This window comes from Macaca nemestrina, chromosome 14 (assembly GCF_043159975.1).
Source record: "Macaca nemestrina isolate mMacNem1 chromosome 14, mMacNem.hap1, whole genome shotgun sequence".
Classification (NCBI taxonomy): Eukaryota; Metazoa; Chordata; class Mammalia; order Primates; family Cercopithecidae; genus Macaca; species Macaca nemestrina.
Window position 1 is genome coordinate 51,782,619 of NC_092138.1, and position 25,026 is coordinate 51,807,644.

Sequence of the window (25,026 nt, forward strand, 5' to 3'; positions counted from 1 at the left end):
AGGCAATGAAAAACTGAAGGTACTCAAAGCAGTCTTGCACAAGTGCTTTGAAAAGCCTCTTGCACAATTTTATTTCTTTATAGTACTTACACAATCATATTTCATAATGGCTTGCTATAAACAATGTTCTTGACAAGAAGCTTAAAGATGCAAAACTAAAGGAAGCACTTTTTGGAGAAAATACTTTTATATTTGCTTACTTCTACACTATAATAGATGTAAAACTATGGATTTTTTTCAGTGCAATTTTCATATGTCAGTTCTAGGAGACAGGAAATGTGAAACACTGTAGGAGGTATGAGTTTGCCACCTAGAGGAGAGAGATGAAATTCAACTTTTCTCTGATTTCTTTAGTAGAATTAATTAATTTATTTAATTATTTACTCATTTAATTATTCAAAAATAATTATCTACCAAGCTTAACTATTTTGCCTGTGCAGATTTGATAAATCTGTTCAAGATTTATGAGCTCAAAGCAACCACAAAGTGCATCTTACTTTAATTGCTCAGCTGCCTCTTTTAAAAATCTTTTACTTTTAAGAGAGTATAATACAAATATTTGAACAATTCTAAATATCCATACTTGGGATGGATATTACTTTGAGCTCTTGCACTATAATAAAACTTTATTCTTTTGTACTAATTCAGTCCTTTTACTTTTTCTTTTTTAATGTTTAAGAAACAAGTTGGATATGGACAAGATGTAATTTCTTCTGTCAAGGAACCCACAGGATAACAGGTTAGTGATAGAGACCAACAATGCTGACGCATTTTTAATGACGGGGATAATGTCTAGAAAAAATCCTTTATTTGGTAAAGACGAAGTATGCATGTGTATTCCTTTGTTTCAATTATTTTTAAAGTTAAAAAACAATTATTTATCTCCTTTTGTACTACAAGCAATATCTGGTGTAGTGTGTGCATAGTAAGTATTCAAGAAATAGTAATTTCATTGTTGACTTGGTTATGTTGGAGTGGAACTTACTCTGGAAGAGATCCTAACATTCATTTATCTGAAAAACTTTCCAGTTAGGACATGGACATTTTTTTCTTGTCAATATTTATTCTTAATGGGTTTAGAATTTTAGAAAATGGGTTTAGGGATTTAGAAATTTCTTTACTAAATAATTCTAGGGAACAATACCTTAAAAAATATTTAAAATGACAAAAATTGTAAACCACATCTAATTTTTTAAGGCCAAGAATCATTAAAAAGGGATCCAAAGCTTTAGACTTCATTGCTCAGTGGAACTAGAATCATTAATATCTCACTCAGAGGAAGCCATGTCAACTCAGTGGTTTAATCTCCTGTGAGCTTCCCATGTGCTCTCCCTGCAAGGACCATCTCAAATCCCTCAGCAGTCCTGTCTTTATGAAACCGGTATAATGTTTCTTTTCGTTCTTGTCCTTCACCTTCCTGTGGCAACAAGAGTCAATTCTCCATATGTAAATCCTCGGTCACTGTTTTAGCTGTATCTTAATTGTGCAACATCTGTTTACTCTGTGTTTTAACATCTGCATGCATAGCAGTGTTGTTGTAATATTTTGGCTGTAAGCTTCTAGGAGGTAGAGGCCAGCATTTTTTCCTCCATTTTTAGGATGAGAAAATACACATCACTACAATCAAAGTAGAATGACAACTGATAATAGATATTTGTATAATTTATATAGTCTCTTAAAAAACAGATTATAGTAAGAAGTGGCTGAGCAATTAACTATGGCACACTGCATGGTTTTTCTGACCTCTCAGCTCCTAAATAAACTTTGCCAAATCTTCAGGCCCTCAAATTTTTTTCGTTCCATTTGTTTTGGGCTGAATTGTGTTCCCCCGAAATGACTATGTTGAAGTTCTAACTCCTAGTGCTTCAGAATGTGACCTTATTTGGAAACAGGGTCATTGCAAATATAATTAGTTAAGATGCGATTTTACTGACATAGAAGAAGCTCCTAATCATGGTGTCCTTATAAAAAGTAGGATTTTGGCTATAGAGACATGCACTGGGAGAATGCTGTTTAAAGACTGGAGCTATGCTGCTAAAAGTCACAAAATTAACAGAAGCTAGGGAAGAGACCTTGAATAAATTCTTCCCTGTAGCCTTGAGGGAGAGGATGGCCCTGCCAACTGCTAATCTCAGACATCTAGGTTCCAGAGCTGTGAGACAATTTCTCTTTTTAGGTCGCTCAGTTTGTGGCACTTTGTACAGCAGTCTTAGGTGACTAACACACCACTGTAACTGTTGATCAAGGCAAGAGCCTGTGATCATGTATTATCTTGATTATTCCTCATTAGTATTCTATGGAGTAGATATTAGTGCCATCTATATATAAATTAGGAAATGGAGCCTCATAGAAATTAAATGACAAGTTCAAGCTTTCATGGCTATTTCAACATAGTGCCATTGTTTGAACACAAGTCAATTTGACTCCAAAACATCATTACTCTACTCAATTCTAGTTCAATCCAGATGTTCACAAACAACCAGACTATAGTAGAGATGTGGGTGGTGGGTTGAGAAGGAGATCATAACCAACATCGGACGGTCAATGAAGCAGGCTGGGAGAAATTATATGAAGCCAAGCAACTGTGCAGGGTACAGTAGAGATGGTCAGATTGTTCAGATATATGGATTCCATCTTCTGAGGAATGAACTCCTTGATATTCCTGAGTTAGTCCAGTTTAGGCAAGAGTAAACAGAAGGTAAAAAGAAGATTGGAGACTGTGTATGCACGAATGCCTCCCTTGCAGCTGAGCGTCTAACATCATGAACAGCCACACTCACATGAATATAGAGATATATGATTTACAAATTAATGCAACATAAAACTCTCATGCAGTCGGATTTCATCTTATTGACATTTCTGTCAGATGGAGTCAGTGTTAGCATCTTAATTATATAAATGTGGAAACTGAAGTATTCAGGAGGTTCCCTGACTTCCCAGGCCACACGGTAAGCTTTGGTGCTAGAATGTATCTCTAGGCTTTCTCATTTCAACCCAGCATTCGTTATGCTGTTGCTCACTGCATGTAGAATCAGATTTGATTTCTCTGACTTTTCTTAGTCACTTCTGTGGTTTCGCACCACTCCCTCTCTCTCACTAAATAACCGCCTGCAAAAGTAAAAATTTCAATGAAAACAGAAAACAGATGTACCAGAAATGTTGATGGTATAAGCGGTAAAACTGGGATAAAGAGAAGATGTGTTGGAAAGTGGTGTCCTTTAATGCAACAGAAAAGTATATTAGGAGAAAAAGAAAAGAGAGAAAAATAGACTATCTGAAGTGGTGAGAGGAGCAAATGCTACAGATGTACCTGAACTTCTTCAGTAGGTGTGATCCTAAAGAGTTGTGTATAACAACAATGAACAAAAATAAAATGTACTGTGAAAATTATCTAGCTGTTGAGATCCTACTGTGCGATATTTTTCAAAGTGAAAATTCCAATCAACCCTGGCTTATTTATGGAGAAGACTTTGCCCCACTGTACCCAGAAAGTTTCTTCACAATATCACACATGCATAATAACCCTGACACAATTTTTGTTTACCAGGAAAAGATATAAAAGGGAACATTAAACTTTGTCTAGTTCTACTGCATAAACATGTGATAATGTGCATGGTGACCTTCTGTTGTAAATGGAAAGAGTTAGGCTCTCTGAATCTACTGCTGAAAGGTGAAAACACTTCCTTAGGGCTTTGAACTTCAGTTGGACTCTTACTGAAAAAAACACTACAAACTGTATTTTCTTTAAATTTGAAGATACTTTACATAAAAATCTAAAGCAGTTTGACTTATGTTTTCATCCACTTGAGAAGGAAACTCACAGACTCCAAAGCAACTGTTGTCTGTTTTGAAAAAAAATTCAGAAATCACCAGAAGCAATAGGGAGTGGCCTTGATTCCTGTTCTTTTATTTATGGGTAGCTAAAGTTCATATTTCTCAACATACCATAATCTCTGTGTAATTGGCCAAATTCCATGGTGGATAATTAGATCTAGCTTACCAGGGCAGATTTGGATGGTGAGAGCAGTCACACTGTTCTGGGAATATGTTAGCCAAGTTTACTATGTTTTACATGAGTTGACAGACTCACCTCACTTGCTGAAGGACTAGCCCAGCAGGTTCTACGGGTGAGATCACTGCTAGCTCATTCAGTGCTGGGCTTGGTAGGCACAAGAGGCCAAGAAATAAATAATGTGAACTTGGGCTTCAGAAGCTCTCTTTCCTATTTTCTTTTCTAAACCCTTTCTTCTACTAGCTGTCTAGGGGCCAAAACATTTTCATACATTTCTTAACTAATTCAACAAATATTTGCCAACTATGTTTCAGGCACTGAGCACTAGAAATATAATAGTGAACTAGACATTTTCTGCCTTCAAGGGTCTATGAACAAACAATTACAATACTCAGTGAAAAATACTACAATTCACAGAGCTCAGTAATCCAAATCCTTATTATTTCTGTCTTCAAAAAGCAGAAAGTAAAAAATGCTCATAAAAGAGGATGGCATAGAAATGTATTTATGCATTGCAACAGATAAAATTAAGGAATGCACGAAGACTGGTTCATCTGTTTGGTTGTGAGTCAAGAATAAATTCCACCCTCCCTAAAGTACTCAGATTCTACCTTGCCCCATGGCCACCACTGTGGCCCAATGGAAGCACCAGTCCAGGGGGTCTCCATTCATGCTGTCTTTGGGTGTCTTCAGAATGTTGTTTCACAAGTACTCAAACTCAACAGTAAGGTTTTAAAAACTGTCCATAATATTAACATTGGCATTATTATGTTAAAGAAAGCAAAACAGATATCACTGAATTTACTTCTCAAAAAAACCTTACGTTTCTGCAAAAGTTTCTTGAATTCTGACTCTTTCATACAATCACACAAGAATGGCTATACTTAAACCCTTCTAATCAATTATATCCTTAATATATATGACTGAGTGATGTGTTTTCATGACTATTAAATGTATACATGTTTGGAAAATCTATTCACAATAGAGTTTTATGATATTCCTATTAACAGGCTGTCATTGTAACATGTTTATGCAGGAATTGTAATTCCATCTATTTTTATTTTTACCATCTTTTCTCCCCATCCCCCAAACTGTAAGGAGCTATCAGGTCTGTATTTTATTTGGTTTTGAAGCTTTAGGTTATTTGTAGTTATAATAGCCATATCAATTATTCATTTAACAAAAATGTATTGAGTGCTACTATGTACTTAGATTTTTCCAATATTGTGAAGGATAATTGGCTAAAACTTTTCCACTTTTATTAGTAATCTGAGAGTTTTTTTTCTCCATGGATTTTAGTCACTGGTAAAGGCTGTTTCATACTCATAGATTTTTTCTACAGTAAGAAACATATGATGTTGAATAAGATATGAATTACAAATTAAGGCTTTTCCACATTCGCTGCCTTTATAAGATTTTTTTTTTCTTCATCAAAATCTATTCACACACACACACAGACACACACGTGCTGTTTTGATTTTCTTCAGATATATCCAGTGTTCAGTTCTTGAGCACATATTAATATACTTGCCTAGATGAAGACTATGTGTCCTCAGGAATTTATAAGATAGCAGATGACAGATTTGCTTCTTTCAAAATGTGACTCTACCTCCCCACTTCTTAGGTTGTGAAAGCAGTTGTTTATGCTTTATTTCATTGTTTTCCAAACTTTAGTTATTTAAGTACCATCTTCATGATTATGCTATTCACATACCACCTGTACTATTATGCTTCTGAAAATATACTATGATTTTCAACTTAATTAAATTTGTTTAATAATAACAATATCTGTGGCCGAGTGCGGTGACTCATGCCTGTAATCCCAGCACTTTGGGAGGCCGAGGTGGGCAGATCACAAGGTCAGCAGATCAAGACCATCCTGGCTAACACGGTGAAACCCCGTCTGTACTAAAAATACAAAAAATTAGCCTGGCCAGGTGGCGGGCGCCTGTAGTCCCAGCTACTGAGGAGGCTGAGGCAGGAGAATGGCGTGAACCCGGGAGGCGGAGCTTGCAGGGAGCCGAGATCGCGCCACAGCACTCCAGCCTGGGTGACAAAGCGAGACTCCGACTCAAAAACAACAACAACAACAACAAAAAAGCCCCCCAAAACAATATCTGTTACATCACTAGGTTGATGTGCTAGGTAAAAATTTTTAAATATACTTTAATATAAATATGTTACTACTAAATTATTTTTTTGTCTGTATGCATCCAAAATCTTGCCTTTAGTAGTACTACACATATCATGCTTTGGGAAACTCTACCCATGAGATTCACCTTCAAGTGTGAGGAATGGTAAAAGAAAATACAGAAATAATGATAGTAACCATAGCAATGGTAATAAGAGCTATTGTTTATTGAGGACTTTACATATGTCATTTATCTTATTTTATCTTCACAACAAATTTTAGGCATGAATATCAGATAAATAGGAGGCAAAAGGGCAGGAAAGAAGGAACAGTGGAAGTCAAACTTTTTTTTTGCCTAGGTCAGGTATAACTAACACGACATGATGTTTTAGTATTTGTACTTTTTTTTTAGTCAGCTCAGATTTCACACCTGATTATTTTACAAAAATTTGGATGTGATGGTGGAAGATTAACATACTTATTTTCAGCAATTATTATGGAACATATTAGATAAAGATTGTAAAATGCTTAGAAACAGAGTAGAATATCCTATAATTAAGTTATCAAACAATTACTCTGATTATTTTTCACAGTAGTTCAATTAAAGTGTAACTTTGGGTCTGTTAGTATACATGAGTGTGAATGCTCTGGAGTTTTGATCCTTGGCTTTCCTGTGTAAGTATATACATGTATGTGTGTGTGTGTGTGTGTGTGTGTGTGTATATGTTATTATCCTGTAAATAACTGAATTATAGTACAGTGATTCTGTAAAAAAACATTTTAGTTATTAATATTCCTTGGTGTGAAGTTCACATTAAAAATTGTTATATTTCCAGAACCTAGATTTTACCTGTGAAAGTCAATGCATCCTTCTTTTAATCCTCTGCATTGGTTTTGTATAACTTGATGAAATATGACATGCTTCTCCTCCCTCCCCCTCCTTCCTGTGCCTGTATCCCCACCAGTTTTTTTCTATTCCTCTTGGTACTGGACTTCTTTTTCTGCCAAATGAGTCAGTAAGAGAGGAAATGTTTAACCCACATTTGTCATCTTGGCTGGGAAAGAAGTTTGAAGGCAAAAGGTGCCTGAATATGTTTCACTAGAATGCTGACACAACCTTTTTGACTCTCTCCTGAGAATGCTACTCTATATTCAAGTTATAAAGTGCTAAATGATCCATTTCCACCATGCATACATTTCACATGATTAATACTTATTTTGTAACTTTTTTCGTTGAGAAGTATTTTTCTTTTGGAAAAATATCATTTATTATGTGTGTGTGTGTGTGTGTGTATTTATTTTCTTTTAATATGTGGTCTCCCTACACAAAGGATTTCATTTTACAAACATGAGCAATAGGATTAAGAGGATAAAGGAAAAATAGGAGAAGGAAATATGAGTATCATGATAAGGTAAAAATGAATTGCTTGTATTCTAACATAGAATAGCTACTACCTGTTGAGTGTTTGTTATATATTAGACATTTAATACTAATCAAAATATCTAATCTAATGAAATAGTCACTGTTTTGAATTTGTTTGTATTTAGTAGATGTAGAAACTGAGACTTAGAGAGGTTAATTTACTCAACTCCAAACTGCTAATCACTGGTGAAAGCGGAATTTGAATCCTCTGGTTTTCTCATCCAGCACATCGTCACTATAACCCTTATAGTTTGCTCTTGGCACAAGTATTCATTATTAATGGAAATGCATAGTATTATCTCAGCAAATGTACAATAGTTTAGCTTCACTAGTCAATTTTTTTTCTAAACATCAATGCTTAGGAAGCAAAATAGGCTGGGGGAACAGTAGTTGTCCTGGTGGCAGCTGTGGTGCTGATGGAGGAAGTGGTGGAATGCATAGGCTGCTCATGCTTTTGGTCACAATGAAGGTCAAAAAGTAGATCACTTAAAGTCTAAAGTCATCCTTGGGTGTCATACTCTTCACCAAAAACTAAATAAACATATAGACTTAGTAATATGCTATAAAAGTGAAGATATAGCACTATAAAATTCTACCATAAAGTAAATTGTTCAAGATTGTGGTCCAAGCTCTTCAAAATGCTCATAAATCAGAAGGTGCATTTATTAAACAATATTTTATATGTACCTATAATAACACAATACTATACTACACGAATTGGACCTAAAATGAATTCACTTGCTATATTAAATATTAAACATTAAATAGACAGAAACTTTGTTTGCACTGGACTTAGAATGTAAGAAGAAAATTTGGGACAACTTCAATAGTTCAGGTCTCTTGAGAAACCCTTCAGCTTCTTTTCTTCCAAATAAATTTCTCTGTAGCAAATGGAAGTCATCCAAATGATTCCCTAGCTACCTCAAAGTACTGTAATTTGTCTACTTCACAAAGTAGAGGGCTATATCTAGCAATAATTCAAGAGAATGCAGCGACACCCATTATGTCTTAGGCACTATGCTAGGAACTTTATGCATATCATTTAATTTGATTTTAATAGTAACTTCATGAAATAAATCATCATAATAAATCACTATTTCAGATATTGAGAAACCACAGAAAGATAGAGAAGTTAAATAATTTTCCTGTGAAAGACCACATCAGTGATGAAGCCAGAATTTGAGCTCATGTACTTAACCATTGGACTACTTGCCTGCTCTGTCAAGGAACTGCTAAGGTTGTCATAGAGACTTGACTGTGTATAGATAGTTGTTTCAAGAGAGAAAAAAGGCAGGAGGATCTGGGGCATAGGTTTAAATCAGGCATTGGCATCTGTACTAGAATTGAAAGGTGGAACTATTATTGTGTTCTATTTAGTGAGTATAGGTATACCATATTCAATGTATTTCTCTGCTTTATACACTATCCAAGGTGATAAAAGGTTTATGAAGAGGGATTAGGAAATATCTGCTATGTTTAGGTCACAGTCCAACCAAAGGATTAATTAACATTTGCCTATTTTTTCTCCTACATCCAGTCTCCCTTTTGATGAGAATAAGCCTCATTCTGATTCAACAGCAGAGATCAAAGAAAAGATTTCTGTTTTCTGGCCACCAGATATATGTTATCTGTGATTAAAGAATTGAAAAACACACATCAAAGGAGCATTCTCTTGGAAAGAGAGGTAATGAGATACAGTGAAAGAAAATGTAGATTCTTTAAATCACAGTTACCTAGGATCAAATCTTGTGATTAGCACTTTTTAGTAATGTAGCCTACTTCATTTCTTTGAGCCCTAGTTTATTTTTCTGAAACATGAGGGTGATCTAAATTGCTTCTGGAGTAGTAATAAAGATAAAATCCATGTGATACAGGTAAATTCATGACAATAATAGACATAAAACAAATAGAGTCTTTCATCTCCCTCCTTTGCTCAAGCATTGCTTTGTTCTTCTCATCTCCTTTCCATTCCTTTTTCTTTTCTTCCTCTTTGTTTTGTCTGTACACAATAGTTTTTCCCAAGCCTTAAAACTTTGTATTTATATATTGTTGCAGCAAAATGTATAAAGGAGACACTCATTATTTGCATCCATTTATATGCTGATATAAATATTTCATCCTCACAAGTTTCAGAGAGAAAGACTGGATGCTGGTGATTTGGTGGGAAAGAAGCAACTATTTCTGTGATTTAATTTCAACCTGAGCATTAAAGAGGCACCCCTTCACTACTGTTAGTAACTCCATGCTTCCAAGAACTAATGAGCTGAAGAACTTAGCACTTGTGATGGGTTAGTCAAGCAAAAATTATGAAGTGAGTGTAACATTATAGTACATTACAAATACTGACATATATTATTATTTATTATGATTCTTATAGCTCATTTATACAGTACAAAATTCCTTCCATCATTTTATGAAGATGTTATACATATACATAACAAAACATAGCTAATTAGATACAAAGAATATAGAACCAAATAACTCTTTTCTAAATATTTTCCCTTTAAGGAGGTTTTGCAATCCAGCTTTGCTGTGGTTAGACACTGTTGATGAGAAAACTTTTTTTTTTTTTTAAAAGACAGGGAATCATTCTGTCCTCAGGCTGTAATGCAGTGGCACAATCATGGCTCATTGCAGCCTCAACCTCTTGGGCTATAGTTGTCCTCCTGCCTCAGTCTTCTGAGTAGCTGGGACTATGTGGTGCGCACTCCCATGCCCGGCTAATTTTTGTATTTTTTTTTTTTTGTAGAGGTGGATTTTCAACATGTTGCCCAGGCTGATCTTGAGCTCCTAGGCTCAAGGGATCCACCTGTCTCAGCCTGTCAAAGTGCTGGGATTACAGGTGTGAGTCACTGCGCCTGGCCTAGATGAGAAAATATTGAGTTGGAAACCCAAAAGATGACATAAATAATTTGATATATTTTAGAGCTGGATTTCAACAACTTTTCAACACTGTCATCCTGTAAATGTCTTCCCATCTTAATCCCATTGCCCATGCACTCAGCAGAAGTGTGTGCCTCTAAGGTGGATGCTGGTATGAAATATCTCAGCTGGGGCAGGCTCTGAAAGGGAGAGATCTGGTTAAAGTGCTCATACCAAACAAAGCTCCTCATCATGCTGGCCTAACTCTCCCAATCCTGCATTTCTCAACAAAACTTTTTCTTCTTCTCTTTCCCATAACTCCCGTGGAATAATTTCCATTGAATTGCATGGAAGAGGCTGTTCATGGGGTTAGTCTGGCAGTTAAGAGGTCTCCATTGGATCTTTTCATTTTGCAATCAGTTTCACACATATACATACATACTTTTCTTGGAGTCATAGTTCATTCTCAGGTCTTTTAGAGTTAAATATCTTTCATTTCTTCTTTTAAGGTCTTACTTTTTTTTTTTTTTTTTAGTTTCGTGGGAGATAACCAGTCGCCAGTCCAATCCATGTCAGGGGAAAAGTATGACAAATGAATGAAATTTGTAACCACCTTGGATGATGGAATAAGACATTTGGGAGAACACAGGAGAAGTGGGGAGGTCAAGGAGGGATAGCTCTGTGAAAATTTTGCATTACTCTTGCCTGAGGTCTACTCTTCCTTGTCATGTTGGTGGCTGTTGTGACAATGAGAAATATTTAATGGCAAACTTAGTCTTCTAATTTGAAAATGGAAATCATAACAATTCTTGCCTCATAGGGATAGTGTGAGACAAATGAAATAATCCATGTAAAAGGTATAGTACTATGCTTACCATTCTGTAAGAGCTCAACAAATGTTCGCTTTTTACCTATTAGTATCAGTCTCAATTCTAAAATTCTATTATTTAAGTATTTTCCAGTGGTGTTTCTAAATAATATCTAATAACTAGGCTAATACACTATGTGGTTCTTCCAGGGTTCAAGCATTATTGTTAGGTGTGCTGGAATCCTTTCCCAAGTCAGTACTGCTTTCTAGAACAAAACCAGGAGATCCATTTGGAATGTATCTAACTCCAAAGAAACCATCAGAGGTAATAGGTGGGGGATATGAAACAACCTTTTAGACATGAACCCTAATTGAATAAAAGTTGTCAAGCAGCTCATCCCAAACATCTGAAGAAGAGTTTTAGTCTAAATGGAATGGCTGGAGAGTACAGGAAGAGTTCTTTCCTGCTCTGTCTAAACACAAGCCTCTGTGACATTTATCAAAGAAATGCAGCCCTTTAAAGCTGGGTATAAATCCCAAAGGTGCTTTCCTCATGAAGCTTCTTTTGTCCTCTGCTTTTAGAACTCTTTCTGCGCACTGCTTTCTCTATGTCACCCTCCAGTACATCTGCTCTTACACAAGGGGCCCCACAGGGACTGGCCCACACACCAGCCAGGGCACATGGGCCAACTTTTAATAGCAAAAGAAAATGCTAAATCCTAGAGTAGGGACAGATGAGAAAAATGGCATTCTTCAGAGAGCCAAGATGGCTCAGATTAAGATCAAGGTCCCCGAAGTAAGACAGACCTGAGTCTGAATCTCAATTCCAACAATAAATTTGTTTATACACTTAAGGCATCATGTATAGTACTGTTAAATAATAGATACTTTACAAGATTGTGACTAAGAGGAAGCAAAATAATGTCTGTAAAGTGTTTCATAGATTGGCCAGCATATAGTAAACATATAATAATTAGTAGCTATTATTATTTTTCCTTAAAATATTTTTTTTTTCTGGCTTCCTAGCAATCATAAAATTTAGTCTTGTGTAAACTCCATGGCTAGGACTTGCAGAATTAAAAATGGTCTGAACAATTTAGATATTGCCTTTTTTTTCCTCAAACCAAGGGGTGAATTTTTATTATAAAATATCCAGATTGTCCATATTACTTAACCAGTTAAGTGATAAGTCTGTATTTCTCTTTTATGCAACTGGGAAACATTAAAAAGTTGAATGTATGTACTGTACACATACATGCACACACATAGACTTAAGTACATAAATGTGTGTATACCTTCTATAGCACTTAGCTCATCTGTTCTTTCCTATGACTTTTTCTATAATCCTGTGAGGTAGATTTTATATTATCCTGTTTTGTGGTTAAAGGAGAAGGGAACACAGAAAAGCAGCCTGGCTTGGCCAGAGGCCTTGCAATTGATTACGTATAGAGACAGGGAGTCCTGACTGCTTTTCAGTTTTTCTTCCTCTGTACTGCTCTGATGACTGTGGAAGTGAAATACTTCTTTGGCTGCCAAGGAAGTCCCAGCTGAAAGGTAACCAAAGGAAAGGAGTATTTGGGAGCAGCATGGCTGAAATCCAGTTAACAGTTAAAATCCCGTTGGGCAATTTCTCCTTAACTGACAACAGGAATTGCTGCCACTGTCCTGTCTAGCCACTTTCAAACAGTGGGGATGTTAACAAGAGCTCCCAGTGAATGCTTCCTAGGGGAGCAGTGATTGCTTTGGCTAGCTTCTGCTGTAGCAGTTTTCTGGCAGTAAAAAGTCTGTACTAAGACAATTGGAGGTGGTAATCATTTGCTAATAACCACCTCAGGCTTTTGGCACCTAATTCGCTGGCGCGGTCTAGGGAAGCTCCTTTTGCTACCTCATGCTTCTTGTCATGTCAATCTGCTTATCTAATTTTGCTGGGAAATCTGGTATCACCCTTCAAATAGTTCACCTCAGTGGGATCCAGTGTGTGCCCTGCAAAGTGCTCAAGGAAGAGTCTGATGGGCTCTGACAAGCAAACAGCAGAAAGAAGTTTTGAAAAAACGGCTACTGTTTTTGCAGCTTTTTCACTGTGGTTCCATGGTGTTTGAAATCAGAATGTAATATTGAGTTAATGACACAAGGAAACACTTGGATGTTCATATTGTCTACTAGGTTTTCATGAACCTCACATGGACTGGCTTCATCCTGTTTCAGAGTCCATTCAACTGTAATTGCCACTCCACTTCCTGTGCAGGCCTTCCTCTGGTTTGTGGGCTGTACATTTCAGCCTACTCCTTTAAGAGGCCCCCTGAGCTGAAAATGAAAGAGACTTTTTGTTGCTTCTGCTACTTGCTTATCATCCATTCCCAATCTCAGGTTTTCTTTTTCTATTTTTTAAACCCGAGTAGCACTTTTCCAACTTGTGTGTAGCTTTTTCTTTCAATTCTCTGCTCTTCACAGTAATTAAACAAGAGCTAGCCTCCTTTTCCAAACGTTGTTTTTGTAATACCTTTATTCCCAAAGAGTTATGCTTATAAGACTAACATAAATATGTTAAACTTGGTATTGATTTGATGATTTCATAAACCCCAGACTCCTTGAAATTCTGCAGGTTTTTGTGAAAGGACTTGCTTAAAATCTTTGCTAATCTACCTGAATTTTCTTCCAAAGGCAGTTACATACAATGTTTCTTAAAACTAGTTCTCTAAATTTGCAACTTGTCAGCATCCTACTGGGACTCTCAAGGGTTGATAAATCATGGAGAGTAGGTATTCATATCGGAACTATGAAAGCTCTATGTAGTAAACACTACTTAAGAAGGCCCTAAATTTCATAAAAAGTTCAGAGATTTTTGTGGAGATTCATAAAATGCATCCTTTATATCAGTGAAGTTTTTGCTTCTAGGTATATTATACTCACATTGAAACACTCCAGGGATTTTGTTTTCAACCTGAATATACTGTGTCTATTTATAACCTGGATAGATAAACTAGATGTGTACATTTACAGGAGTTTGCATCAGCTGCTGCTAGGACGTTTTCCTTGTGTTAGTTAAGATCCTGTGAAACAACCCTTGACATTTCACTAGCTGCACAGTTTGTAATAAAATCTACTTTAGCCTGAGGTTAAATGATGACTGTGGTCCTCACAGCATGGTGGGGGATCCTGATGGTCAGATAAAAGGAAACTCTACATTCTCATTTCTGACTTCCCTACAAACTTATATTAAGACCTTAATTGAAAAACTTATTGCCTCTTTCACCAAAATATTGCAAATTTTAATAGTTTCCCCCAACCAAGAAATGAAATTACAAACACTATATTACTTTTGTCAGTGCCCTTGAAATTTTAAGGCTGGCTGGGGGGCTTCAATGTCTGACTCATTAAGTGTTCTATATATAGAGCCCTACATGGTCCCTAGAGCATAGTAGGTACTCAGTGAATGAAATGAATGAACGAAAAGCTAGAGTCACATTTTGGTGACCTAACTGTATATTTTCAGAGTAATGTAGTTTTTAAAAAAGGACAATGATAACATGTTTCTACGAAGAGATGCATGACAGATAACACTTCTCAAGAAGAAGGAATTTAGCTTCTGTCATTTGATCTAGGTGTTCAATTACAGAGGCATTGAGAATTTCCTGTGGCTGGATAAGGGCGAATCTTTAAGGCAAATTGAAGACCCAGGCTGCCCATGTGGACATCAATACTCCCACAGAGCACTCTTCATGAAGAAAAGTGTGGGCTTGCTGTCTTTTCATCAAAACTCCTAGAGTTTGGCTGACTGCCTGGTTTATCCCAGGACATTAGTCAGCCCACAAATCCCGCATTTGTTTATTCAGTCCAGAGCAAGTGAATGCTGCCATTCTCTCATCTCCTTTGTTGGCAACACTTTGTTAACCTGAATTGAGTTCTGCAACATAAAATGAAGTGACTAATCTTTTGGGGGGTTCCCCCTCCCAGGTTCTTGTATAAGCAACTAAATCTATACACCACAAAGCCCCATGCTGTCATTTTTTCTCATGCTGCCCCTTTATTTTGATGATTCCGCATTGTAGTTCATGAAACCAATACCTTCTAGAGTGTGGTTGAACTGGCGCCAGCATTAAGAAAAGGAGTTTCCAAACTTTGGTTTTGTGAGAAAATGTTAGAGGAAGAGGGAGGTTAGGTTGACTATTTATACTTATGTAATCTTCTGTGAATTTGCAGTAGTTATCACCTTGTACTCTCAAAAGTTTTCTGGCTCTGAGTATGTGAGTCTGAAAGTGCAGGAAGTAGGAATCTTAGCACAAAACAACCAGTTTGGATTATCGCACAATTAATATGGGGCAGAGCTGGAGTATGGACCTAAACAGAATGTATATTCTTTATCATTAGGTTATTTATCTATCTACAAATGTCTAGGAAGACCTGGGCTGTTTTAGCAAAAGTTTGAGAATCTAGGTTTCTAAGTTTCCATTGACCATGAAAGAGTGATTAGTTTTAGAAGATAGTTGGGGGCAACATCATGCAAGACAGAAGAGGGGATGAAGAAAATCATAAAGCTGAACATGTTCACCATAGGCCCAGGCTGTTTTTCAGCATGTTTCACCTAGCAGCTTGGCAGATTATTCTCAGTGATCATTAGGTCTATGGAAGTTCTATTTGGTTTATAAAGTTTTAGCCCTGACTATGTGTACCACTGATAACTTGTTTTTCTCTCTCCTTCTTCCCTTTTCCTCCAACTCATAGCCAGAGCTACCTTCCAGATGACTTCTTTCTACCAATTTCTTTCTTCCCAGTGTAAGAGAATGCAAGTACGTGCTGATGTTTGGAGCAAGAACGTTCAAAAATTTTCTTATTAACGTAACTTCTAATGGAAATGCAGTATACTACTATGGTGCATATGAAGAAGAAATAGTAACATATATTCATTTTAGACCTGGTTGCTGTCTTTTATTCCTTAGGTCCTCCTTGATGTCTTGTAGACTGTCACTAGCTAATTGTTATAGCCATCGAAGGAAAAAATAAGGATTTTTACCTAGGACATACATAACAGAAAAAGAGATGGTTTAGTGAAAAAGCATAGGCTTTGCAATAAGGCAGCCTTGAATTAAAAAAAAAAATAACTCCTAACTAACTGTGTGACCTGGGATAAGTTACTGACCCTCTTTAGGGCTGAGGGTCCTAATCTGTAAAACAGAAATTATAATAATAACCTTAGCTAGCATTTACTATGCACACACTATAAGCTGGTGATAATTTATACACACTATCTCATTTAATCCTCACAACAATCCTATGAGAGAGGTACTATTATAATTTCTGTTTTACAGATGAAGAATCCAGACATAAGAAGCAAAGTTAAGTAACTCTCTCAAGGTCACACAGCTACTATATGATGGAGCTGGAATGTGAATCTCTGCAGTTTGTTGCCAGAGTGCATGCTCTTAGTCGCTGCAACATTTGTCTACAAATCTAAAACACATAAGACACATAGCAGGTGCTCAGTTGGTAGTACATATTATTAAATCAGACTACAAATAATCACCAGACAATACTTGAAAGGCCACAAACAATTTCTTAGGATTTGTGACAATACAAATAGTTATAACTGATTATGAGCCTACCTTGTGTCAGGCACTTCTTTTCATAGTAATTCAGTAATTCAATAATTATTTAAGAGATTTATTCTTATTTTTATTTTTCTAGTGAGAAAACTGAGGCTCAAAAAAGCCGACAAATTTGTTTAGGATTACAAACATATCAAATGATAGGATTGAAAATCAAATCCACCTCTTTCCTATGTGGAAACCTGTGTTCTTTCTGCTCTGCTGCCTTTTTATTTTTATTCATTTTATTTTATTTGTTGTTGCTGCTGTTTTTTTCTTGAGACAGAGTCTCACTCTGTTTCAGCTCACTGCAACCTCCACCTCCTGTGTTCAAGCAATTCTCCTGCATCTGCCTCCCAAGGAGCTGGGATTACAGGCACCTGCCACCATGCCTGGCTTATTTTTGTATTTTTAGTAGAGATGGGGTTTCACCACATTGGCCAGGCTGGTCTTGAACTCCTGACCTCAAGTGATCTGCCCGCCTTGGCCTCCCAAAGTGCTGGGATTTACAGGTGTGAGTCACCACGCCCGGCCTGCCTGACTTTTTAAAATTATTAAACTCATATTTATTATTTATCAGATGCCTCTGCCTCTTTATTTTTTAAAAATTTATTTATTTTTATTAAGGTATAGTTAATAACAATTCTATGTATTTATTGTGTACAGTGGAATGTTTCAATATATGTATACATTGTAAAATGGTTAAATCAAGCTAAGATATTTGTCACCTCATATGCATGCCATATTTTTGTGGTGAGAACATTTATGATCTACTCTCTTAGCGGGTTTTAATATTCTGCTGTTTGACTTCTAACCTAAGGTTTGGATTAGGACAGTCTTTGTAGCTTAGTTTTAGGTTCAGGGATAACAAAAGTTGTTTCATCCTTTGGGCTTTTGCAACTTGCCATTTTCATAATGAAGATCTGGGGGAAAGATTAGTTTAAATGGTTTTTTAAATAGCCATTAGCTCAGGACATATTCAGCCAAAGCAGGATAAGTAGTGTTGCCAGCATTCTCCTATAGGTAGGTAGGTTGGTTTTTTTGTTGTTGTTGTTGCTGTTTGTTTTTATTTGCCACAGTCTTTTAAAAAAGATAACTTGAAAAAAACCTTTGTTTTCTGGGATTGGTCTCTTTCACTATTTTTCTATAGAGGGCCAGGAATATGAGTAAATAATTCTTGGGCTTGGGTGCAGGTGATCCACGTGCTGGCAGACAGAAATCTAAAGGGACAAAAGAGGTTGTCCTTTGAAGATACTTTTCCTGGCTTGGGTTCTATGGTTTTGGATTTGATTCAGTGAAAATTTTTATTGAGGACCTACTGCATACCAGACACTCAGCTACAATATGAGGGGTTTGGGAGCCTATATTGGGATATAGGGAGGATGAATAAAGAATACAAACAATTACAGTACAAATCAGAATAAAATTTGGCATGCAATGGGCTATCAGATAGTACGGAAGAAGAGAGTATATTTTATTTGTGGAGTTAGGAAATGTGTTACAAAGTTGATGGCATTCTTCATGGGTCTTGAAGGATAGATAGATTTTTTTTTCCTTTTTTCTTTTTGAGACAGAGTCTTGCACTGTCGCTTGGGCTGGAGTGCAGTGGTGCAATCTTGCATTCCAGGTTCAAGCGACTCTTCTGCCTCAGCCTCCCAAGTAACTCGGATTATAGGCACCCGCCACCACGTCCAGCTATTTTTGTGTGTGTGTGTGTGTGTGTGTATATATACAATATAAATATAAATATAAATATAAATAAAATTACATATGTATTATATATTATATATAAATAAAATATAAATATATATATATTTTAGTAGAGACGGGGTTTCACCATGTTGGCCAGACTGGTCTTGAACTCCTGACCTCATGATTCGCCCGCCTCAGCCTCCCAAAGTGCTGGGATTACAGGTGTGAGCCACCACGCCCGGCGGACAGAGAGCATTTTGACAGATGAGGAGGTATTCCAATGCAGAAGAATAATAGGAACAAAAGCACAGTGGCGAGAAATTGGAGGGGAACTGTGAAAATTGCCACATAGATTAGAGGCAGGAAAATAAAGGACGGCTAGGTTTGTATAACAGTGAGCTGCATGGACACAGGTGACTGTTGTCTCCTTTTTGAACCCCTGCTTACTCCAGAGTCACCACCTCTCCTGGCTTTCTGCCAATCTTCTTGGCCACAGTTCTCAGTCTTCTTTTCTGGCTTCTCTTCCTTGGCCTGAATGCTACACATTGAATGATGTCAGCTTCAGTTTTCTTAACCTCTCTTCTCTTAAGTTGCTATCATTCAAATATCTTTAAATATCATCTACATCCAAGTGACCTCTAAACCAGTAACTTTACCCATGCCCCATCTCCTGAACTCCAGATTGTATATAAAATTGTCTACTAAACATCCTCACTTTTGATGTCTAAATCTCTATGTCCAATTTAGAATTCTCGATTCTTTGCTTTCCCTCTCTGCTGGAAATCCTGCTCTTACCAGTCTTCCCCATCTTAATTAAAGAACTTGATATTCACCTAGTAGTTTAGTCCTCAAAACTAGGGATTAATCTAGATTTAGTCATTTTTCTTACTCTTGCCATAAAATGGCATATTATTTTGAGTTTACCTCTACCTGACCCCAAATAGATAACTGCTGCTTTTGTTATAAGATAGTAATAGTAATATTTGCCTCTGAGTGTATGTGAATTATTTTGGTAAAAATAAATATTATTTTTAAAATATTAATTTTACAGGGGTTGTCTCTTGATTTCTTTCCAGAAGTTAACTCATAAGTTGTTCAGCAGAGCTATGTATTCTTCAGTATGTTATAATTTTGTTCCATCTTCCAAAAGAGGCTTCACATTCTCCTGGCTTACAGACTCAGGTGCTATGGATTAGATACACAAGTACATGTTCCTGTATATCTATTATATGGTGAATATAACAATTATGATTGTGATCTTCAAAAGCTCATATTTTTAATCAAAATTAATTAAATATTCTGAGCCAAAGAATAAAGGTAGATGCAGCATCTAGTCAAAACGATATTTCTGCTGGCCACACTCAGGAAGACTTAAAGATATAGTTGTAGAAAATGATATAGTATTGGCCAGGTGTGGTGGCTCACACCTGTAATCTCAGCACTTTGGGAGGCCAAGGTGGGCAGATTGCTTGAGCTCAGCAGTTCAAGACCAGTTTGGGCAACATGGTGAAAACCCCATATCTACAAAAAAATACAAAAATTAGCCAGCTGTGGTGGTGGGCACTTGCAGTCTCAGCTACTTAGGAGGCAGAGGTGGAGGATTGCTTCAGCCTGCGAGGTGGAGGCTGCAGTGAGCTGAGATAGTGCCACTGCACTCCAGGCTGGGCGATAGAGTGAGACTCTGTCTCAAAAATAAAAACAAAAAACAAACAAACAAAAAACTAAAAAACCCAGTGATAGGCAGGGCACGGTGGCTCAGGCCTGTAATTCCAGCAGTTTGAGAGGCCTAGGCGGATGTATCACCTGAGGTCAGGAGTTCGCGACCAGCCTGGCCAACATGGTGAAACCCTGTCTCTACTAAAAATATAAAAAAGTAGCCAGGTGTGGTGGTGGGCACCTGTAATCCCAGCTACTGGGGAGGCTGAGGCAGGAGATTTGCTTGAACGTGGTAGGCAGAGGCTGCAGTGAGCCGAGATTGTGCCATTGCACTTCAGCCTGGGCAACAAGAGCGAAACTCCATTTCAAAAACAAAATAAAACAAAACAAACAAACCCAGTGAAAACCAGTATTGAAAATAGATGGCCTTTCCCTTGCTTCATGGTCTATTCTTATGCAATTTTCAAGATAAGTTTATTTTGGTGGGTACTGACAAATTTCCATTTGTTTACTTTTTTCCCTTACATTCATATCTTCTCAGTCTCTCCAATGAACACCTTCACTGATATCCAAAGCATGAAGACACACCAGGGAAAAACATGGACCTAACACAGGACAAATGGAATTATTAGAAACATTTTCTAGGAGAAGAACACTATTCTGTTGCCATTTGAATCTTTGCTTCTTTCTAGGTTTGACAATGAGCCTATCATACAAGCCCAAATGTAAACAGAGAGAGGTTGAATCAGTCACGATAAACCCAGTTATGCTGTGGTAACAAACAACCTCAAAGTCTCACTGGCTTAAAATACACAGAATTATTCTTACTCATGGCACATATCCATCAATCATCTGCAGGGGATCTGCTCACTGAAGTCACTTAGGAACTTCGACTGATGGAACTGCCACTTTTTGGTCGCTATATGTATTAATCTGTTTTCATGCTGCTGATAAAGACCCAAAACTGGGAACAAAAAGAAGTTTAACCAGACTTACAGTTCTGCATGGCTAAGAAGGCCTCAGAATCATGGTGGGAGGCGAAAGGCACTTCTTATATGGTGGCAGCAAGAGAAAAATGAGGAAGAAGCAAAAGCAGAAACCTCTGCTAAACCCATCAGATCTCATGAGACTTATTTCACTATCAAGAGAACAGCATGGGAAAGACCAGTCCCCATGAATTAATTACCTCTCCCTGGGTCCCTCCCTCAACATGTGGGAATTCTGGGAGAAACAATTCAAGTTGAGATTTGGTGGGGACACAGCCAAACCATGTTATTTCACCCCTGGCCCCTCCAGATATCATGTCCTCACATTTCAAAACCAACCATGCCTTCTCAATAGTCACCCAAAGTCTTAACTCATTTCAGCATTAATCCAAAAGTCCATAGTCCAAATTCTCATCTGAGACAAGGCAAGTCCCTTCTGCCTGTGAGCCTGTAAAATCAAAGCAAGCTAGTTACTTCCTAGATACAATGGTGGTACAGGTATTGGGTAAACACAGCTGTTCCAAATGGAGAAATTGGCCAAAGCAAAGGGGTTACAAGGCCCATGCAAGTCCAGGGATCCAGCGAGGCAGTCAAACTTTGAAGCTCCAAAATGATCTCCTTTGACTCCAGGTCTCATATCCAGGTTATGCTGATGCAAGAGGTGGGTTGTCATGGTCTTGGGCAGCTCCATCCCTGAGGCTTTGCAGGGTACAGCCTCCCTCCAATCTGCTTTTATGGGCTGGTGTTGAGTATCTGTGTCTTTTCCAGATGAACAGTGTAAGCTATTGGTGGATCTACCATTCTGGGGTCTGGAGGATGGTGGCCCTCTTCTCACAGCTCTACTAGGCAGTGCCTAGGGACTGTTTGTGGGGGCTCTAACCCCACATTTCTCTAGCAGAGGTTCTCCATGAGGGCCCCACTCCAGCAGCAAACTTTTGCCTGGGCATTCAGGCATTTCCATATATCTTTTGAAATGTAAGTGGAGGTTACCAAACCTCAATTCTTGACTTCTGGGTGCCCACAGGGTCAACACCACGTGGTAGCTGCCAAGGCTTGGGGCTTCCACCCTCTGATGCCACAGCCTGAGCTATACGTTGGCCTCTTTCAGCCACAGCTGTAGCAGCAGCTGGCACACAGGGCACTAAATCCCTAGGCTGCCCATGGCACAGGGACCCTGGGTCCAGTCCATGAAACCACTTTTTCCTCCTGGGCCTCTGGGCCTGTGATGGGAGGGGCTGCCATGAAGGTCTCTGACATGATCTGGAGACATTTTCCCCATGGTCTTTGGGATTAGGCCCCGTGCTACTTACGCAAATTTCTGTAGCTGGTTTGAATTTCTCCCCAAAAAATGGGTTTTTCTTTTCTATTGCATAGTCAGGCTGCAAATTTTCTGAACTCTGTTTCCCTTTTAAAACTGAATGCCTTTAACAGTACTCAAGTCACTTCTTGAATGCTTTGCTGCTTAGAAATTTCTTCTACCAGATACCCTAAATCATCTCTCTCAAGTTCAAATTTCCACAAATCTCTAGGGCAGAGGCAAAATACCACCAGTCTCTTTGCTAAAACATAACAAGAATCACCTTTGCTCCAGTTCCCAACAAGTTCCTCATCTCCATCTGAGACCACCTCAGCCTGAATTTTATTGTCCATATCGCTATTGGCAATTTGGGCAAAGCCATTAAACAAATCTCTAGGAAATTCTAAGCATTCCCACATTTTCCTGTCTTCTTTTGAGCCCTTCAAACCGTTCTAATCCCTGCCTGTTACCCAGTTCCAAAGTTACTTCCACTTTTTCGGGTATCTTTTCAGCAACGCCCCACTCTACTGGTACCGATTTATTGTATTAGTCCATTTTCATGCTGCTGATAAAGACATACCTGAAACTGGGAACAAAAAGATGTTTAATTGAACTTACAGTTCCACATGGCTGGAGAGGCCTCAGAATCATGGCAGGAGGTGAAAGGCATGTGGCAGTGGCAAGAGTAAAATGAGGAGGAAGCAAAAGTGGAAACCCCTGATAAACCCATCAGATCTCATGAGACTTATTTCACTATCATGAGAATAGCACAGGAAAGATCGGCCCTCATGATTCAGTTACCCCTCTCTGGGTCCCTCCCACAACAGGTGGGAATTCTGGGAGATACAATTGAAGTTGAGATTTGGTGGGGACATAGGCAAACCATGTCACTATACCACAAGTTTTTTAAAAAAACCAAACTTTTGAGAATCTTGTACTGATAATCAGTATCTGGTCTGGAAGTGAAGCACATTTCATTTTCTTGCAACTGGCCAGAAACCAGCTAGATGGCCCCACCAAGCCAACGTTGTGGGAGAACTGAAATATTTGGCGAACAGCACCCATGACCATCACAGCTGGAAGTTCTCAGTCTGGAACTCCTTCCCCAGGCCTCCCATTTCTGGAACTCTGGGAACAACAATCCAGGAATCCGATGACATCTTTTCCTTTGCTAGCCAAAATCTGATGACATTTTTTCCTTTACTAGCCAAAAGGGAAAACAATAAGCAAATAAACTCAATTTTCTCCCATTTATAGTTTTAAATTTGAGAACCAATTGTGTGTTTATAAGAAAGTGAGGGTTGAACATCATGAAGAAAAATATAAAGATCTTTAAAAAGTATATAGTTGGGCCTGGCTACAAACATGGATCATTATTAATATGTGTCTGAATGACATTTAAAATGCATAATAATAATCAAGCCTGTTAGACACAAAATTCATCCATTAATAACAACTAGATATCATTAGATAAGTAGTAGAGATGTGTTTAAAAGAGTAATCTATTTGGAAACAGGAATTAATATTCATAATATTGTTCTTAATATATTTGAAAATTAGATGTGTTTATTTGTCCCAGCCTTACAAGGCGTGTGGTAATGGTTAAGGTATTTCTCCTCTATCTGCCTAAGTTTTCTTCTTTATAAAAAGGGGGAGGGAATAATAGCATCTGATTTTACTTTTGTTGTCAAGATTAAATTTGTACATGTATATCTATATATGCACTTATATATGTATATAAAATATTTAGGCTTGTGCCTGACATTAAGTACTAAACAGTACTAGCTATTATATTTATCCTCATATTATTATCAGATATGACACATTCATAATTTAAACAAAAGCCTACAAAGAACTTATAAGTTGAAAGAAGATAATCTCTTCACAAGAGAACAAATTTTGGAACAATTTTTTAGAGTCTCTAGACATCTGTTACTGACGTTGTGAGTGAAATGCGTCTGAGAAGGGAGGATACAGGTGGAACTGGGCCAGTGTTTGCAGAGGACAGTGATATTTCTATATCTCTGCTGACTCTTTATTAGTTCTAGAGCTAGTTCAACTAAAGCCTCCATAACCTCTGGACAAGAAAAATGCACCATGCTATTATTAGCATGATGAATGAATTTCTTTTTGTTTAGCTTACGAAAAGTTAATAGTTTTCCAAAGGGTCTTTAGGTATACAATTGAAGATACTGCATTCTTGAAAAGGAAATATTTTATGACCAGTTGATGGGTGCTGACGAGTTGATGGGTACAGCACACCACCATGGCACATGTATACATATGTAACAAACCTGCACGTTGTGCACATGTACCCTAGAACTGAAAGTATAATAAAAATAAAAAATAAAAAAAAGAAAAGGAAGTATTTACAGCATACAGTTCCCTGGTGCTAATGCCTCATTTCTGGGCATAGCCTGATGTGGAGGTATAGTTTGTGTTCTATCTGAGGAAAATTTAGGTTGATGTTATGTTTTGGGCTAGCTCTGCTGGAAATATTATTCTGTTTTCTTTTAGAGCCAGGACTGTGGGCTGTGTCACTTGTGACTTGGCAGCCCTTACTGGGGCTACATGAGG

At 37.6% G+C, this 25,026-nt stretch overlaps 1 protein-coding gene across 1 annotated transcript in view; it reads left to right on the top strand.

The window, feature by feature from the left end:
* The window catches only part of LOC105498431 (uncharacterized), a 199,269-nt gene that overhangs the window by 28,690 nt on the left and 145,553 nt on the right, over window positions 1-25,026 (top strand). Inside the window, exon 4 of the mRNA XM_071077418.1 lies at window positions 680-739. Within this exon, the coding sequence (XP_070933519.1) occupies window positions 680-739 (60 nt within the window). The remainder of the gene's footprint in view (window positions 1-679; window positions 740-25,026) is intronic.